Source organism: Panthera onca, chromosome X (assembly GCF_046562875.1).
Source record: "Panthera onca isolate mPanOnc1 chromosome X, mPanOnc1 haplotype 2, whole genome shotgun sequence".
NCBI lineage: Eukaryota > Metazoa > Chordata > Mammalia > Carnivora > Felidae > Panthera > Panthera onca.
The window spans coordinates 115,713,906-115,734,229 of record NC_138357.1 but is presented as its reverse complement, the minus strand read 5'-3'; the positions used below and the strand labels follow the sequence as shown (position 1 = coordinate 115,734,229).

The following is a 20,324-nucleotide window of genomic DNA, read 5'->3' as shown; positions in this document are numbered from 1 at the left end:
TCCCCACCTCTTCCTTCTCTGTGCCACATTTTTACAAATGAAGAAAGCAACGTTTAGAGGGGAAAGTGACTGGCTCCAGGCCGTACATATTCCTAGTCTTCTTTTAATGGTGGCATAGGCCAATATAATTCTTCTTTGCCCCATACGCCTGGAGAGCTTAGGTCTCAAAACACAAAGAACTCGTAGCGCTTTACAAGCAACAGTTTTGGCCAAACCACACCAGTTAAGGAATGCAAATTTACAAAATGATAGAATGCTGCAACCAATTAGTGCAAACAAACATTTATTGTGAAATATTCATCCTACCCTTTATTAGGTATTACATCATCAAAGCACTTTGTGGCAATGAAAATAGCTTTTTTACCCCTCTGATTCACCCAATATTCCATTAAAGCTGCAAAAAATGTGCAATCTGCTTGAAAAATAGGTTGCTCTTATTTACTCATTTGTGAAAAGTCAAAAATTAAAAAAGAAAACAATACTAGCTTACAGGGCCTCTAGAGCCAATTCGCCTTCCCGCTTCCCAACTACTCCCCAAAATAATTAACAAAGATAATTTGTTTTAAATGCCTTTTTATAAAACCAATGCACCTTTCCCCATATTATAATCATAAAAATTTTAAAAAGCCATTATTTACTTTCTTGGAAAAAAGGTGGCCAGCCGTTGTTTTTTGATCGGGAGCATGTGTATTTCCTGGGAGTTCACTTTCTTTAACTTTATGCTCCTGTTTTTGACGGGTTTCCTAAGGGGCTCTGTGCTTCCCATGGGCTCTTCTCCTTGGCTATTGATGTCATAGCCCTGAAGCACGGAGTCTTCTCTTTTGAAGGAGAAGTTTTTGGTGGACACGCCCGAGAGGCCTTTGATCTTGCCGCAGAAGATGGCAGGCACGGCGTCTTCCACCGAGACGATAACCTTGGCGGCCTGGGACTCGCTCACGATCTCCATGTGATTTTCAGCCTTGACCTCGCCACCGGGCTGGCCGGGCTGGCCGGGCAGCTGGGCGAGGTTGCTGCCACCCGCGTGGCTATCCATCACAGCCGAGGCCCCGTGTGCTGTGGCAGGGGCAAAGGGCACTTCCATGCCGCCGGCGTGACCTGGGCTGTCCACTGAGCTGCTGCTGTCATACAGTGTCTCAACGGGAGGCTCAGATTTTCGGTGGGCTGCCAGTGACAGGTCCAGGACCGCATCTTCCTGGCATACGGGGGGACTGGCTTCGCCAGCCTTAAGCCAGGGCACCGACTTCATGGACAGATCCAGGGCCTCGTTCTCACTCCCCATCTTGATGACCGTGTGGCGGCTAAGCTGGAAGTACTCCCTCGGCTGCAGGATATCGAAGGGCTTCAGTTCCTCCTTCTCCAGAGGGCTAGGGGTGCCTTTGAAGGGGTGTAGGCCGAAGGAAGATGGCGGCTTGGGGAAAGCGGAGCTGAGCTTGGATTCGGGACTCTGAGGCACGGGGATGGGGATGGGGATGGGGACGGGCACGGGCAAGGGGACGATCACAGGGTAGGGTACCAGGAGGGTGGCCGGAGGGACCAGGGGGGACAGGGGGGAGTTAAAGGGCTGGGGGGGCACAGGCGCGTATCCAGGAGGAGGCTGACAGGGTGGGGGGCCGAGAGCGCCCTGCGAGGGGAACAAATTCTGGAGCACAGCTTCAAACGGCAACGTGGGCTCCTGTGGCCGGCTGGGGATCCGCAGGTCCAGGAGCTGCGGTCGGGCCTCGGGGTCCTCGGCTCCCTGGAACAGGTTGTTGTGGATAGCACTGGAGGAGCACGGGGCCTCCTGCGGCAGGACCAGAGGGGAGTTGAGGTGCTGGAAGACGTGCTGCTCCAGCACCACCGGCAGCTGCACGGGGCCCTGCGTGGTCATGACATAGGCCGCATGGCCGTTAGGGTTGAGCTCGGGCGCAGGGCTTCCCTCCACCTGCATGTGAATGGGCATCACCACCGGGCTCTCCCCGAGGCACAGGGGCTGCAGCACAGTGGCCGCCACCTTCAGAGCCATGCCGCCCTGAGACTCGGCTGGGGGATTCAGGATGGATGGGGCCGGCACGGTCACCAGGGCCTTCTTTACCAGGTCGGTGGAGTTGATGTTCCAGGCCTCGGTGGTGATCAGCTGGGCCATGCCATTCTCCAGTCTGTTATTGGCCAAGGCGGGAGAGGAGTCAGTCATGTCCATGGAGAGGTTCTGGGACTGCAGATCGTCCATCACTCGGCTCTGATGCCACTGGGCCTGCAAGGCAAAATCACAACATGAACCTTCCGTCAGAGACCACTTACAATTGCCTTAAGTGCTCTCTCCACGTCTTTCAAGAGTCTCCATATCTTAGTGAGCCACAGAGCACACCCGTCCCTCTATGTACACATACATGCTATAGATATTGCCTAATATATACAAACACACCCAAGTGATCAGCTGTGCATGGAGAGGCCCAATTTAACAGACGACTAAGCTATAAACACAGATGATGTAATGACTAAACAGCCGAGAGAGGTTAAACAGAGTATTTCTAAGCCTAATACTCAGCTTATATGTTTAGTTTTTGCCAAACACAAAGTTCCATTCCACATTGCCGTTGGGACGGTCAAGATACGTGGAGACTTGACTTGCTCACACGCAAATGGGCGGCAAAGACTTACTTTACCTCAAAAACAAAATAAGGTCCTGTCACATTAGAACATTCTAAGAAAGTGGAAGCAGGACATCCCACTTACAGAAAGCATCTTAAAAACTCTTTCAAGCAATCGTTCTTCCCGAAGAGGCTCGATGAAAAGAACAGCAGTGCGTTTTCACAAGGATCGGCACAGTTGTCTCACGGGCTTCCTCTGACCAGCGCTATCTCCTTCCCTCCCCATAACAGGCAAACCCTCCCCACGGAGCCAGGTGGAGACAGGATAACTGCACGAATGCTCACAGGGTCCAGTGTCGCTTTCCCTAATCAGCTCCTCTGCGTGACCCGTGACCTCCCCTAACTTCTTCTAGTTGTCAAGAGGGGACGTCGCTGATTCTAGGGCTGGGGAAATGGAACACCTGTTGGAAGCAAACGTCTTCCACGGGGAGATACTCTTCACTGATATCCCTGGCACCCCTGACGGCCTCCTGAGAGGCCCAAGGAACCCAGCACGGGTGCTTCCTGGAGGAAGCAGGGCTGCAGCTGCGATACGACTCTCCATGGAAACGCGTCCATATTTAGCCTCGTTACCATGGAGAAGGCAGGCACCATGTCTAACTCAGGGATCTGTGCAGCCCTGGAGTCTGCTTGGGCTCAACAATAATTCAATAATCCTCAGGCTTGCCGGGCAGGCCTTGGGCAACTCAGATTCTCGACCTCACCTGTTGGAGCTGTTGTAGACTTTAGTCCCACGGTCATCTCGCGTCCTCCTCTCCTCACCCCCAAATTACCAACACACCATCCACAACCCGTAGGACAGCCCGCCTGGCACACCATAGGAGTAGAAATAAACAAACAAGGCCTCGCTACAGGAAGGCAGCTTTAACAAATGAACAACCGTGTGATATTTCCAGACAATCAAAATGTGTCAAATGCATAGAACAAGGAGTTTCTCTGAAGCAGGAGGAAGGGCAGCAAGCAGAAGGATGCTGTGCACACAACTTTGGGGAGAAGGACTCGCTGGTAATGCCCTCAGCAGGGTGCACAGTGGTGCCTCTGATGGAGGGCTCCACAGCCCAGCACCCTAGGGGCAGGGTATCCTCTGGAAACCAGGAGGTGACCCAGAGTGCTGGCCAATGATGCCTTTAGGGCCGAGTAGAGAGGCAGCCCAAGCCAGGGCAGTTGCGGGGGCCTGCCCCAACTGAAGGGTCCTGGTTTTTCCTGAGAGGAATGTTCCCTGATTTAGCCCAGAAAATATCACTTGTTCACTCATTCCTTCACGCACGCATTCATTCATTCACTCATTCAACCCACTGATTGGCTGAACGCCTAATGCACACCAGCACTTTGCTGGGGGCTGGAGATGCTGTTGTGAGCCTGACAGACAAGGTTCCTGCTTTAGTGGAGATTACAGTTCAGTGGTGCACACGTCTTTCCACAGACAGAGATCTGCTAGCGTGAGAAGGCATCAAAGTTACGTCAGGAGAGGCATCAACATCAGCAGGACGAAGCTTTGGTGGCCACTTGGTCACGGCCCTGTAAAGGACCTGAGAACCTAGGATCTCCTCCAGAAGGGTCTGCCCTGTCCCTCCCAGTGGCCAAGACTCTCAGGGAGGGGTGAGCAAAGGCTAAAGGGAAGCTGGGGAGGCGCCAGGGAGGACAAGGATGGCAATGGGAAGAGAAGGCACCCACAGCCACCCATCTGAGGTGGCTTCTGATGGCCTTCAAGGTGACTACTGGGAGAGGTCAAGACCTGTTCTGTGCCATCTTTGGGCTTCCTGTGAGTTGAAGACTGCTTGCACGTAAGAGGCTGCACCTATCTGCCCTTCTGGACAAGAGAGCCTCCCCTCCCCGGCCCACACTCGCCTCTGCCTCTTTCGCACACCCCTGCCCCGTCCCAGGCAGAGAAGGCAGACTTCTCAGGGCTTCTTCCCCCGGCTCTTGGTCCACAACTTAGCTCAGGTGCCAGCTCTCACCTCTTCCTGCCAACCTCACTCCTTTCTTGCCTGGCCCTGGTTCTAGGCCTCCCACTCCCCCAGAACCTTCTGGTTCAGAGTGTGAGGAGGGGACCTCGCCAGGACAGGGGGCCCCTGTTCGTTTCACAGATGGCCAGAGCCAAAATGGACTGGGCATTTACCATGTGCCAGGCCTCTGCCAAGAATGCTCAGAACTTTCCACGCATTACTTCACTTAATCCTCAGAACAACCCTATGAGGAGGGGCCTATAATTATGCCCATTTTGCTGATGAGAAAACTGATTCCATAGGAAGTTTAGGTGACTAGGATAAGGGACACTGATGGTGGGATTCGAGTTCAGGGTTAATCCCAGGCTTCTTTTCCCAGTGGAAGCTGTGAGGGCCACACTCGTTCGTGCATTTTGTTTCTTGGCAAGAACAGTGCTCTCCAGCCGCCTGTTCAACACCGAGTGCATGTGCCTGCAGAGCTGTGTAAAAGAGAGCACTCGAGCATGAGATTTCTTCAAAGTGGTGGCCAAGTCCTTTCCAGAAAATCATCGAACTGTTTGCTTATTCTCTTTTGTCCACCAGGACCCTCCTCTGTCCCTCTCACCGGGGAAGGAGCCGAAGGGTCACCAGAGTTCCTGTCTTTGGGGAGGACAGCCCCCATGGGGCGCCCCATGACTACTTTGGCCAAGTAGTCAGGCAGGTCCACAGCTGTCATGTGGGAGGAGGGGGAAGTGACATTGGGCCCACGCTTCCATTCCGCTTTGCCCCAGCCCTGCTCCTGGAGCTTTGAGTCCCCAGTGGGAGATCTAAGGGTCTCCCTGTAGCTCATAGGTGCTGAGATGCCCGCCCACCCACCTGACATCTGTCTCAGAAAGGCTGAGGCCGAGAGGATGCAGGCCTTCTTGCCCTGCACTAGAGTTCCTGTCTTTGGGCAGTAGGCCTTGTGAGCACCCCTGGTCGCTTCCCTAGAGCCACTGGCCTGCTGAGATGAGGCTGGTATTCGGCTACACGGGCAAAGGAAACGGTAGCCCTACCTTCATCATGCACCCTCCTGCCTCCCAGAAAGGTTCTTCTCTTTCTCTTTGCTCCCCTTCCCCTTGTCACTCACCCTGCCGGTGGGTGCCCCAACTCTGGGTCAGCCGCCGGGGGGCCTGAGCACCCCCAGTGCAGGCAGAGTAAGTGGAGCCGCTGTAGGAGCCAGTGCTGGAAGCCCCAGCAATGACCCTTACTCACAACCAGCTTGTAAGATGAGAGTTCACAGGGCAAGTCTCTATCCCTTCCCCAGGATGAGTGGGAAACAAGTTGACTGGAGAGAAGGCAGAGAGCTGTCCTCCCTTCCCTGCTGATTAGCATGGGGCAGCAGGTGTGCTGAGGAACTCTACAAATCAGGAAGTATCCTAGGAGCCACCAACTAATGCTCAAGCTAAGGGGCACGATGGCTTCAGAGGGGACAGGGAATGTTTTGTTCAGGTTTTTCAAAACATCTTCTGCAAATGGGTTTAAATCAGGTCACCCATCTGTCTTGCCTACACCCGTGATGATGGGGAGAATGGGGGAAGGGTATGGGCCAGGGTTGGTAAATGCAGTGTGGCTGGATGGGGAGTGGGCAATTTGGATCTGTGGGTCACTATCAATCTCTTGGCCCTTGGCCAGCTGCTAGAGCTTAAAGGTTGGGGTCCACCCCAGTATAGGCCATGTGGCCCCCAGCTGGAGACTCTGGGGGAAATGCCTCGGGGCCCAGGGCAAGTGAGGGGGTGAGGAGAGGCTATCTGGGGCAGTACTTGGGCTCAGCGACCTGTGGGATCACAGAACCGTTATACGGAGCCCTCGTCTAGCTACCGACCTAAGTCGGGGCAGCTTCTCCCTGGGATCTGTGTCTCAGCCTGGAGCCCTCTTGGGCCTCTGTGTCACCCGACCAACTCCTTCCTGCTCTTCTGTCAGACTCTGCGGTTTCCTCCTCTCAGATCTCATCCCCACCTCACTGGGCTCCCACACAGCACCCCAACTTGCCCTTGTCTAGTCCTGAGCCTTCTCCTCACATTGGGATTGCCTGCTCACTCATTTCTCCAGGAGGGAGGGGCTGCCTCACTGCCGCATCTTTCTATCCGCCTCTGGGGAATGGCAGGCGCTCAGGAAACACTTTCTGAGCGAACGGGTGTCCGAATGAGCGTCTAGGCCTTCCTGAGTCTGGCTTCTACCCAGCCTCTGGTGCAGGCTCACCGTTTACAGAACCACGGCACGCACATCAAGGCTGGAAGGGGTGGTCAAGGTCACATCTCCATCCCCTTCCTGATTCTACTTACAGATGAGGAAACCGTGACCCAGAAAGTCTGACCCAAATTTTGCCTGAGACCAGTTATTACCAAGGTCACCATGCTCGCACTGGGACAAAAGTAGAGGGTCAGGCCCCACTGGCACCATGGAGGGTAACGTGACAGCCACCTACCTTCACCAGCCAGGGGCATGTGAATGAATCCACCCTGGGTTCCGGTGTTTCTCTGATGCACCCAGGAAAAAACCAAAGTCAAGTTTCCTGTGTGCTGTTTTCCTTATAAGGAGGTACATTCTCGAAGAAGCAGACCTGGGGCCTAACTCTGGGACAGTCAGTTAGGGACCAGCACCACATCCGTGCCCCACCAGGTGCCGCTGCAAAAGCCATGCCTGCCTTGCAGGCCTGCTACCTCCAGAGCGCCGCACAAAGCACTCGCATCACCCTATGGGCCTCCTTGCACATTGACATTTTTATAATAAGGATTCGTTTATGGCTTAATTTAAAAAGTGAAAACACTTGAGTGCTCAGATAACTCAGACTATTCTCTGGGTCCTAGAGTCCATCTATTTCCTCATTATGGGCATTTATCACTGAGTGTGTGTCTGTCTGTCTGTCTCTCTCTCTCTCTCTCTCTCCCCCATAGGCCAGTCCCCTCACTCCTAATGCCCTCAGCCATATCCCAAATGATGCCAGGGCCCCCTGAAGAGCCCGCACCAACTCGAACTGAAGGAACTTCAAACGTGGCTGTGAACTCCCCACTGACCCAAGACGGAGTCTCAAGACCAGCTCAGGTCTAGTCTGGTTTCTGAGCAGAGAATTTGGAAAAAACCCTGGAGCACTCCAGGAGTGTCCTTCAGAGGCCCAAATCATCTTCTAGGGAGAGGCTTAATTTTATTTTGTGACTTTAGAGCACTTTTACCACAGAAACAACTATCAAGATGATCACAAGGCCCTGGTCCGCAGAGCCCAGTGGCCCTGAGCAAACCCTTTACGGCTGGGGACCCAGGCACGAGGGGCAGAGATTACCTCATAGCAACTCAAACCTGAGGGGCACGACCTGAGATCACTGGAAGGCAAGCCCAGCCTCAGGGGAAGCGATCTTAGGGAGCCTGGGCTGCACTGGGCAGACTCCACGCCCGGGCCCCGGCCCTGCCCTTGCTCCTGCCTGAGTATGCCCCCTTCAGCACCAATAGCGGGCAGATGTGACCTGCTCTCCTCTTCCACTGAAATAAGCCTCATCTAGATTTTTCTATCAAGATGAATTTCTTCCTCTACAACATTCATTTAAAAATATATATCTTGATAATTCTCTCAAGATACATATTGTCCAACTGTAAAATATCGACAGCTTTGATTTTTACGGGGTCTGTAGGCAGTTATCAATTATTTCAGGTCAAAATAGGATATTCCATGTGCTCACGGCTCAAAGCGGGATCCCTGAAGCAGCTGCAGCATCATCTCCGGGAACTGGCTAGAAATGCAGGCTCTTGGGTCCCACCTCAGGTCTCCTGCATCAGAATCCGTACCTTGACAGGCTCTCCTGGGTGCTTTGTGCACACGCATGTTAAAGTCTGACGAGTTCGGGCTTAACACTGGTTCCCGAACTTGGCCGCCCATTAGAATCCCTTGGGAGCTTTTAAAAACTATGGATGTCTGGGTCCCCCCACCCTGACCCTGATTTAATTGGTCTGGGGTGCAACTGGGGCTCTGGGGGTTTAAGAAATCCCCTAGGTGATTCTACTGTGCAGTCAGGTTGGGAACTCTTAATTCAGAGGCCAGAGGATGAGGCAGCTGGTTGGCCAACCTTCCCAGTGGCTGATCTGACTTCGTGCTTCACAGGAAAAACTAAAGCCATCAACCCAAGCTCCCCCAACCTCTCCCCAGATCTCATGGCGTTTCCCCATGTCCCCTTGCTCCGGGGAAAAGGTGACACATCTCTCCCTTTTGGAAGGCTGACTTGGCAGAGAACTGTGCTAAGAATCCTGCCCCTCCATCTATTCTGAGTCTGTTTTCTGCTTTCTGTCCAGCACTTTAACCACACCAATGATTGACAATTCTGTATAAAAATCCCCAGCCACTTCCCAGGAGTTAAATGAGCAATGCATAAGTTTCGTCCATTAACACAACGTGGATGTGCTTTCACCGTTCAGGACCTGATATGCACTAAATATCTAAGAAGTAATGCCAGCTAGGTAAAAAAAAAAAAATGGTTTTGCTCTTCCCATAGGGTGTAATACTTGTTAGTTACTTGTCCCAGTGATTCCATTTTCTGAGCTTTAAACACCAGCACAGGGCTATTCTACTGAAACCGTGAACACAACTGTCAAGTGAATGTGTTCCCAAATTAGTGAAAATATGGAGAATACACAAAATAGTTGCCCACCTTAGAGGTGATTGCCTTTTATATCCAGGGACCCACACAGCCCTCCAAAAGAAATATGACCACCCAGGTGAGCTTTGGAAATCAGCTCCCTGACATGTTATCTCATTTATGAAAACATTGGTGGTCTCATGGTTCAGGACTGAGTATCCCCTTCATCTAGATGGCCAGAGGCTGTGGGCATTTATGCAGAGAGCACAGACTGCAACTCTTGGCTCTCACACGATCTTGGTGAAACCTGGCAGAGGTGGGTGAGTCAGGAGGGGCTAGCGGGGCGCCCAAGCATCATTGACACCAGGGGACTGCGAGGTCTTCCCGGGAGCAGGGGAAGGTCACCATAAAACTTATTTAGGGTCATTATGCCTCCTCATCTATCGTTTTTATTCCCATTTTTCTATTCTATAGCATATGTAACAAATAAATATAAGTAGATGCATAATTTTGTGTCTGTTGCACTGGGGGAGTGTGCAAAAATTATTTTCAAGTAGGAGTGCAAGAACAAAAATGTTGCAACTCAGCAGGAGAGATGATGATGTTCCAGTAGAGCACAAGAGGGATCTGGGAGACTGGCGGGGGTGGGGAGCATTGTGGGTTTGCCTTACCTCCTTCTTTGCCCAGGTGGAGAATGTCATAGGTCTTTGTATTTATGGTCTCATTTCATACTCCCAGTTACCTCTAGCCTGCCCCCAGGGATGGATGGTGGACCTTGGGCCATGCAGGACTGCATGAGGGCTAGAACGGGAACTGTATTCACATCCATTCATTTATTTGTTCTTTCAAAAACTATCTGAGCACCTACTGTGTGCTAGGCATGTACTTCCCATTTCTCTGCCCTGGTACTGTTTTCTCCATAGGCTTGTTGCCTTCTCTCTTGGCTCAATTCCCAAAGTATTAACCAATTGATACTCTCCCGGGATTATCTGCCTCTACTAGGGCTCCTTCAAGGCCCACGTTTCCTGCAGGGGTAAAGCAGGAAGTCTCTAGAGGAAGAACCCCCATCCCGAGACAGCAGTGGGAAGAGATGTTAAGGCAAGGACCTCTCTAAAGTAGAGAAGAAATGCTTATTTTCTAGAAACTACAAGGAAAGAAGATTCCTCCTGGGGTCTTGGTGGATCATGGGAAAATATCCTGAAGAGCGGCTATTGGTAGCAGGGGACACTCACCTAGACAGTGGGCTGTGACAGTCAGTGAGCGTCTGTCGCTGCATTTGGTCAAGGTCCACAGCCTTCTGCAGGACACAGAAAACCCCAAACACCCTCAGGTGCTAGTGCCTGAGTGGCCATCTTGTGCAGGAGCACAGGTCACGTTTAAGGTCTCAGGCCAGGGTCTATCTTCTTAAAACACTGTGATTTTTGGAGATTTTTTTTTTTTTTTGGCAATAAAGAAACCTCTGAAATATGGAACAAAGAAGGGGGAAAACCTGCCTCTGGAAGAGAAAATACTTCTAATTAGATTGAGATACAAAGGTTAAATTTTTGTTCTGGGAAAAGGACTGTTTATAATCCCGTGTCATTAGCAGGACATTTTCCAGAGACTAGTGTGCCAGAAATAGACCCTTTGAGGGGTCACTGGAAGGAAGGGGTGTAGATTTGTGAAGTCATAGGACTGGAGTTCAGATTTTCCCTTTCTCCTAATGCATGTGAGCCCCTCGACAGCTATCAGCACAGAAAGAGTGCCAGCCTCAGCCTGGGCACTGGGCCCCCCATGACAGTGGTCACAAGGTACAAGCTTTGAACTCAGACAGGCCTAGAATCAAATTTCAGCTCTGCCTAGCTTTGCTAGCTGTGTGGCCTTGGGCAAGTTAGTTCTAAGTCTCAGTTTCCCTCTCTGTAAAACGGGGATTACAGACCTGAGGTGGCTGTAACGACTGAAGGAAATAATCCAGGTAAAGTACTTGGCATCATGCCTGGCACGTGGAATGTACTCGACAAAACATGGCTATTGCCACCACCACCATCATCGTCGGCATCATCACCGTTGTCACCTCGTTACTGGCATCACTGTCATCATTATCAGATCCACTGCTCGTATTTCCTCTGAGCATCTTAAATAGCATTGCTGATGCTCCCGATGGGTTTGTACATTAAGCTCCTAAGTTAAAACCCTGTTTGTTCAAAGGTTCGTTTTCAAATCAGCTGCAAGGAACTAGGAAGGCATTTAATGTAGAATATTATATACCTTATGGTGAGGTCTCCACAAATATTCACTTGCCCCCCAACATAGCTGAAACACAGAATGCTTGCAGTGAAAATAGAAAACAACACTGTCCCACTATTGGAAATGAGAGACCATGGGAAAACAACTAAATACAAAAATCTATTTCTCATTCAGGCAGATAGGCTAGGGGAGAAAGGGGAGGTGGCCAGAGCCTTTTGTAGCTTGAATATGGACTCATCAGCATTTACTGCTGATTGGCTATGATGTATAATTTCACTTTAGGTCCTAGGGGTTTCTTTCCCTCCGGCCCAAGGACCTAAGCAGCCCTCCTCTCCTGTTTATCAACTGGATTAGGGTCATTTTGTCACTCAGAAGAGGAACAAAAACAAAGAAAGGGTGGAATAGCCAAGGAAGAGGGTTAAGGACAAGAGGGAGAGGGAAAGTAAAGGGATTTTCTGAGGTAACTGGGCAAGAATTAAAGGAAAGAAGGGGGGGAGACCATTTAAAAGTATTTGTAGGTCCAAATCAGAAAAAGGTTGCTCAGCTGGAAGAGAGAAGACACTGAGAAACTGGGTAACACTGAGAAAAGCACTGACTGTTATTCATCTGGCCACAAGGGGGCGCTTTTAGCTACAACAGCTTGGTTGCTGTGCAGAGTGGTGCAGGCAGAGGTGGGAGTGGAGATTCTCAGGAGGATGAGGGCGTGAAGAAGATAAGAAATTGTTCACCAGCACTAGAAGTACAAAAGGAGGGTGATCCAAATTTGGGGAAATCTCCCAAGCTTTTAAAACCACCAAGCGCATTCACTTATGACTTGGCTGGGCTGTCAGTCCTAGAAAAAAAAAAAAACAACACATAGATTTATCTTCTCTGGATGCCTGAGATTCATTTTTGCCTACTCCTCACCCTTCCTTAGATGGTCAGAATTGGGTTTCCCCCATCAAAATTGAGTTTTCCAGAAAGAAGGTGATAAAATCATTCTCACTGAGGTCTATGACTGATAGGTTTAAGGATTATGTTTCCTTTATTGGTATAATAAACATAATTCAATCAGTGGACAAAGTTATGGACAAAGAAATAAAACTCTAATCTAGAGGTGTCAGATAGCAATCATGGGAAGGATCTTACTGTCTTGAAATCTCTCCATAGAAACAAGAACATACAACTATGGCCAGGATTGCTGGCTCCACTAAAAGCCATTTGAGGAGCTCCTGGGTGGCTCAGTCGGTTGAGCTTCTGCTCAGGTCATGATCCTGTGTTCATGGGTTCGAGCCCCGCATCAGGCTCTATGCTGACAGCTCAGAACGCAGAGCCTGTTTTGGATTCTGTGTCTCCCTCTCTCTCTGCCCCTCCCCCACTTGCACTCTGTCTCTCTCTCTCAAAGATAAATAAACATTAAAAATTTAAAAAAAAGGCATTTGAGGTTCAAAAACAGTGGTGGGATGTGCCCTCAACCTCTAAGCACTCAGAATTAAGTGAAGAAGTGAATGTGAGTCACTTATTCATTCCTTTATAGACTCAGTCAACAAATGCTTACTGTTCACTCACAGGAACCTCATGAGTATGTGCTTCCTGAATACAGAGATTTTAGCAGTGTCCAAAGTTGTCCTTACTTCGTGGTACAGGGGGGCCCTGCTGCTGAACTGGCTACCTTTTGAAACTCTGGTTTCTGTCTTACCAGATTTCCATGCAGAAGTTAGTGGCTCTCAAAGGACTGTGTCCCCATGTATGATGTGCTACAGCAGTGCTAAAGCCACAAGGGAAACTTAATGACCATCACCAGTGGTGATGGATATGGTGAGGGGGGGTGCTGTTCGGTTTTGATGAACTCAACCAGATAGATTGCTCCATAAACAGACTGATTTGCCTGGAAGTAGTTTGTTTGGGAGAAGATCCCAGAAAATACCAGTAGAGGAGTGAAGCGGCAAGACGGCAAAGAGAAGGAAGGCAATTTATCAACTAAGTTACCAATGAGGGCAACTAGGGCTCGATTCTACTGGGGATGCTGGGAGGCAGGGGAAAACATATGCCTCGGAGTCAGGGTGTTTATTCACCAACTCCCATCCATCACAGGTCAAGGGTTGCTCCTGGATGGTGCGTTAATTCCTTGGTGCTTTGAACTAGCCCAGCTAGCGGGCCTACTATGCTCCTGAGGGAAAAAACATGTCCTCTAGAACAGTCACAGCTATTTGCAGTAGGTGGCCTTCGGCATATAGAGGCCAATCTGAGGGGACATGGGGGCAGGGGACAAACCATGTCTGCTACACCAGCCATGCCCTGGAAAGTTGCAGTGTTTATTATGTGAAGACCCAAATGTCACCAATTCAGGCCACCATGGCCAGGTGTTTCCCGAATGGGTGACACTTTCTATGACCCTGTGAAGAAGACCCTCTGTGCTGATGACAATCTCTAGGCCACAGAGGAATCAGCTCATGAGAAGCTGTTTGGAGATCTCATAAAGAGCCTAGCACACAAGAAGGCCACAGATAGCTCTCTTTGCAAAAGCAAAATGGTCCAGAGGTGGTCAGTTTGGCCAATGTGTTCCTTTGCTAGAATATGACTGGGGCCCTCGGGAAAGTTGTTTTAATCCTATTTGTGCTGGCTGGAATGCTAGATGTTCCTGCAATGAGTCACAGAGGGAGTTTCTCTTCTGGTGATCCTGTGTTCCAACTCAGGGACCAAAAAACAATAAATAAACAAACGCCACTTCACTTCATCAGCTGCATACTACCTAAAAATAAAAATAATAACAGCCTTGACCTGAGAAGTACACAGACAATGGGGGAAGAAGAGGGTGGGGAATGCTCATCTTTTAAACATGGAGCCTTCTTTCTGGAATTCTGTTTGTCAGAAGCGTCCCTCTGCCTGGAGGCGAGTTCTTTCAAGAGCAGAACAACACACTGCAGAATCTTAGGGCTGCTCAGCCTTTTGAAGTCCTATAAATTCACTATATTTATCTTAAAGCAAGTATTGTGACTGCAGCTAATATAGCATAAACAAGGCAAAGGTGGGATGGGGGGAGGAAGAAACTGCTGCATAACATCTGGTTAGTTGACAATGAAGATTATAGGTGTTATTTCCTAGTTTCTTTCAGGAAAGACTTCTTCTGGAACGCATGTGTTTACACACACACACACACACACACACACACACACACACACACACGGCACACTGGGTGAGTAGCAATGAGGCCACTTGTTGTCCCTCTAACTCTCAAACCAGAATTCATGTCGAATTTACTTTGTCCTCACCTAGTCCACCTCAGGGTTCCAGTCATCACAGCTTTGCCTCGCCCCACCGGTCAGATTTCAACAGAGGAGATAGTGGAATGGGGTGGAGAGTTCCAGAAGTGCAGGAGAAAAGGTCCAAAAGGAAAGGTGTGTGGGGCCTGGCCAGGGCTGGAGCTCAGGGCTCGTGAGGGCTTGAGGGAGAGACGGGGTGCTGTGAACCTGAGCGGGCATCTGGCTCTTCCACAGGATGTGAAAAGTTGCCTTATACCCCCCCGGGACTGCCACCTCAACCTCCACTACTTTGAGGTCTTCACAGGTCCCAGTGAGCACCATGCCATGATTCAGTAGGGAGACCATGAGGTTGGGAGGGGAAGAGAAAGGAAATTAATTTGCAGGGCTTTTCTAGTTCCTTCTCTCCTCCTCTATGTCTATTTCTCTGCCTTTCTCCCCGTACCTCCCCCCCATACACACACGCTCACAAGATGATATTAATAAACTATTTACTAAGCATTTACCTCTGTGCCAGGCACCCTGCTAGGTATTTGACATTCATTTTCTCCTCTCCACGACTCAGAAACCCCAGCAGGTCAGTACCACCTTGGTGTGAATTGGTTTGTTGGTTTTATTTTCTTTCCAGGAACTGAACTGTGAATCTCCAGGGAATGACTATTTTGATGGGAAGGAGGGCCAGAGCCTTCCAGAATGTGAACAACATTTAGTACAGAGAAGGCAGGTCTGAGGGAGGTGGGGAAAAGGGAGGGCAAAGGTTCCTGGCATCATGTGTAGGTGCTGATGGGGCTGGGGAAGGGCAGGGAGGGAGGGAGGAGGGGAAGGGATCTTCTCGCCTCTGGCCAGAGCCTAGAGTTCCCTGGCCTGCTTCTGTAGCTGGGGCAGCCCAGCCCTGAGCTCCCCCTCCACCATTGTCGTACAGCCAGCCACGGCTGGCCCCTGAAGGACACAGGAGCTCCCATTTCTTTTGTGGCCTAACTCTTCCTTCCTACGTCTCTGGACAAGCCTGCATCCCAGGCAGGGATTCATTCCCATCCTTCCCAGGAATATATGTCATCTGTGGGTGACTGGTCAGCTGTTCACCATACCCATTTCCTGTTCTGCCTGGACTACATTTCCTGGCCTCCTTTGCAGTTAGAGAATGTGGGTGGAAGTGATGTGTGCCACTTCCAGGGCTGGCTGCTACAAACCTTCCATACATGATGCTCCAGTCTCTTCCTTCTTGCCTGAGCTTGATGCACCAGGGCCTCTCAGAAGCTGCCTGTTGGAGGAAGTGGAGCCACAAGATGGGAAGGGCCTGCATGCCTGAATCACAGTTTGGAGGAGGGCCACCTGCCATCAGGAGCATTCATTTTTGGGTTTTTGTTAAGCGAAAAATAAACTTATACTGTGTTTGAGCCGTGACGCACTCCTGACTTGTTTGAAACAGCAGCTAGCATTACGTCAACTGACACAGCACTTCCTGGGACCCATTCTGCACAGTGAGCGCCAGGGACAGACTGACTTGCAGCCTTCGAGCGCCCTGAACCCCACAAGCTGGAAACCGGAACTGCATGAGTAGCTCAAGTGCTCAGAGACCAATTCGAGCTCCCCTGTGCTAACTTCTCTGCATAAAAAGCGCTGACACTTTGGCTGTTCCTTCTGACTTGAATCAATTTATTAACGTGGGTTCAGAACGATTTTTTGCCTGGTTCCTGCATAAATATCCACTGAAAGGGTCCATTTCATAGGCATTCCCAGAGCTGGCAGCGTTGAGAGAAAGCAGGAGGCCCAAGCTGCCTGCACAGAGGAGGGGCAGACCTTTCAGCGGCCTTCCTCCCTGGAGAGCCAGAGGCGGCCCTGGCCTGTGTGAGCGGGTGTGGGTGTGGGAGGGAGAAGCAGGGCCCCGGCATGACGTGGGCAAACACACCCGCAAAGCCAGTGCACGGGGCACCTGGCCAGAGGAGACTGCTGGAGCCACGACACCCCTTCTCTGTTTGCACCCTTGGATGTTTGGTTGGTCTGTGGAGCAGGAAGGCCTGGGATGTCTGCCATTTCCCCCAGTCACACCAGATTTTTTATCGGAAACGTCCCTGTGGATTTTCCTTTAGGGGAGCTCATCATCTATGTATGGCTCAAGGGTCTGGGCCAGCTTTTCCTTTGCACCCTCCATAATTGAGTTTCTAGGCAAAGAATGCCCATCCAATGGCATCCTTCCCTTCTACCAACCACTGAAGTTTCACTGCTAGCAAGCTCTTACCTTGTGTTCAACATTACTGACCTCTTTCTGGGTTCCTGTCCAAAATACTGATCCGTCTAAAGACTTTGGGACATTGCCACTTTGGAACGAACTGAGGACAACACTTTCTACACAAAAGAGGCACCAGCACCTACAGTGGGACATTTCCTGTCCATGACTCGGGCAGAATCCTGACCTTGTCAACCAGCATTGTCATCAAGCCCATACACCGTGGGATGGGGGGGAGAGGGAGGATGTGTGTCAGCTCAAGTTCTAATCAGCAAGACTCCTTCCCAGAGTGCTATTGGAGTTCCAGTTATCTCTTCATCTCTATCAATACTTGAGATTTGTCTCCAGAGCACAGGAAATATTAAAATTTACAGGTGGTGAAATGGGTAGCTTGCTAATTAGCCTGAGAACTGTAAGAAATGGGTAAAATAGGGGCGCCTGGGTGGCTCAGCTGATTGAGCGTCTGACTCTTGATTTGGGCTCAGGTCATGATCTCACGGTTCATGAGTTTGAGCCCTGCGTTGGGCTCCGTGCTGACAGCACGGAGCCTGCTTGGGATTCTCTCTTTCCCTCTCTCTGCCCCTCACCCACTCATTCTCTCTCTCAAAATAAATAAATAAAGAGTGTAAAAAAAGAGTGTAATTTAAAAAAGGGTGTAATCCATTTAAAAAAAAAGAAATGGGTAAAATAGTGACATTCAAGATACATGGATTAGAGGGGCGCCTGGGTGGCTCAGTCGGTTAAGCACCCAACTTTAGCTCAGGTCATGATGTAACACGGTTCGTGAGTTCAAGCTCTGCATCAGGCTCTGCACTGACACCACAGATACTGCTTGGGATTTTCTCTCTGCCCCTCCCCAGCTTATGCTGGCATGCGCGCGCGCGCGCTCTCTCTCTCTCTCAAAAATAAACATTAAAGAAAAAGATATATGGATTAGAAAAACTGTTTTAGAAGCGCTCCCCGCCCTCTGTGCACAGTGCCGGAGAAGCCAGGAAAGCCCACAGCCAGCACCCCAGGGGTGGTTCTCATGCCTGCCACCCAGCTGGCCCCATGCCTGGCAATTGGTTTTGGAGGATTTCCAGCTGCCTTGCCAAAATTCTGCCTTGGAAATATTGTCATATCTGCATCGAGTGAAGCTTTTGTATCATGTGTGGTCATGGCAGCAGAAAGGACAGCGGCTGGGACTCCCTGGAACAGGCTCGTGAACCGATCTGTGCCTGGTAGCTACTTATGTGTTAGTTTCTCACCAGCCGTGTGTGTGCCCACGCGTGTGCAGAGCCTCATTTGCCCCGAGGCTGGTCCTAGGGCGTCACAGTGCGGTTCCGAGCTCTCTGTGTAGGAGTCCCTCCCTTCTCTACTCTGGCTCTCTTGCCCGCCTCATTCTCCTGCCCTGCCCTGCCTTGCCCCTCTGGGGCTCTGGCCTTCAGCTTGCCCTGTGGCAGCCCGTAGACAATGCCCTTGGGGCTGGAGACTCTGCTTCAGGGACAGGGATGATGAGCGGAAACCTCCTGTCCATAAGGATGTAACACTTGATTTCCCCTCTCACAGGACCTTTTCCGTGTCTGAGCTGGCACTGACTGACACGCTAGAAAATTCTTAAAATTGTCCTTTAAAATAAAACACTAAGGGATCAGATCACATCCACTAGAACAACCGAAATAAAAAAGACTAGCACCAAAAGTTGGTGGGGCTATGCAACAACTGGGCCGCTCATATATTGCCGGCTCCATGGTGCAGTTGCTTCGGAGAACTGTCCGGCAGTTTCCAACGACATTAAACAACTGTCCGCCCTTGGGCTCAGCAATTCCACTCATTGGTATCCTCCCAAAAGAAATGAAAACATATATTCACGAAAAGAGTTGTACACAGATGTCTGATCATAAAAGGCACAAACTGGAAACCCAAATGTCTGTGAATGGACGAATGGATAAATACACTGTGTGACACTCACACAGCGGGCTTCTACTCAGCAATGGAAAGCGGTGAACTCTTGCCACGTGCGACAACATAAATGAGTCTCAAAAACACTGTGCTGAGCGAAAGAAGCCAGATACAAAAGTGTACATGCTCTAAGATTTCATTGATGCAATATCCAAAAACAGGCCGCAAAATGTATGGTAGAAATCAGAAAGTGGTTGCTTGGGGGAGGGGGAGGAGGAAGGACTTTTCTGGGGTGACGGGAACATTTTAAAGTCTCTTTCAGACAGTGGTTACATAAGTACACAGATTTCTCCAAACTGATTCATCTGACCACATAAGAATGATTTGATTTTATGTTCATTACTCTCGATTTAAGGGAAAAAAAAAACATTGAAAATACTATCAAACTGCGAAAAGGAAAAATCAACACCCAAAGTGGTACTGTGTGTGTGCATCGTGAGTTCTGACCAATTGTGAGTGTAGTGGAGACAGGAGAGATGGAGCAGGGGCTGGCTGGTGGCGAGGGGTACAGGCACTCCCCAGGGCACCTGTGAGGGGCCCTTTACCTCAGGTGCAAACAAAGGAGGCAGCAACGTCAGCTCCCAAACAAACGCTCGACAAAATGAAAGAACAGAGGCCCCAAGGAAAACTAGCCTGAGAGTGTGGGATAGCTATCAGGCTTTGGGCCAAAACCACTTTCCAGGAAATGCCAATATTTTTGTGTTTGGGAAAGGGGAGGGAATATTAAGGCGAGCAAAAGCCAAAACGTGTGGTCTTTGGACAACAACCGCTGCCCGAGTGAGGGGCCCCGTGAGAGAGCCTTCAAATGCTGCTACTGAGACTTCCTTCTCAGATCTCTGGGGTGCGCCACCCAGAAAAATCCCTGCTGGAGCAGAAACTGGAAGTTCCTTAAGGGCAAAGGTCTCCTATTATGCATGGCAGAGAGGAATCTTCTATTTCCCTAGTAAGAGGCTGAGACAACACTCCCATTTGCTGTGTTCAGCCCTCAAACAGCCCAGGGAGGCTTTATGGTATACTGACACAGACATGTGCTTGTGAATCAGGCCCGCCTCCGCTCTGCCCCTTCAGACTGTGTGGCCTTGGGAAAGTGACCCAGCCTCTCTGAGCTACAGTTTCCTTGTCTATGAAATGGCGGGGGGGTGGGGGGGGTACTGCTAGTGAAATATAAACTGTCAGGTACACTCAACCTGGAATGTTCTCTGGGCCCCAGAGGTCCTTCTGGTCATCTATGCCAATCTCTCAGCTGGAGGAGGAGTCCCCTCCAGCTGAATTAACATTCATCTTTAAATGTTTGGATTTCAGGTGCGTGGAATCTGTATAATCATAATCTTCAGTTCATGACACTGTTCCAGGCATGGTTCGCTTGTTTTGATTTTGAAAATTGTTTTTATTTTTAAGACCATAAAATTTCAACTAACAAAATAAACACTCATGAAGCCATCACCCAACTCCTCATGTGCGTCTGTTGGACTTTCTCTTGTATTCTGTGACTCCCTTCCTCTACCCCTGCACTGGCATCCCAGTGTCTTATGCTT

At 50.1% G+C, this 20,324-nt stretch overlaps 1 protein-coding gene across 5 annotated transcripts in view; it reads right to left on the bottom strand.

Annotated features, from left to right (window-relative positions):
- Nucleotides 1-266: 266 nt before the first annotated feature.
- RAI2 (retinoic acid induced 2) overlaps nucleotides 267-20,324 on the bottom strand; it is a 101,730-nt gene continuing 81,672 nt past the window's right edge. For 3 of the 5 annotated variants that reach the window (XM_081793022.1, XM_081793021.1, XM_081793020.1), the window contains exon 2: nucleotides 267-2,230. In XM_081793022.1, coding sequence (XP_081649148.1) covers nucleotides 635-2,206 — 1,572 coding nt within the window. In that variant the 5' untranslated portion in view covers nucleotides 2,207-2,230 and the 3' untranslated portion in view covers nucleotides 267-634. The remainder of the gene's footprint in view (nucleotides 2,231-20,324) is intronic. The other 2 variants (XM_081793023.1, XM_081793024.1) reach the window with 2 other exon arrangements.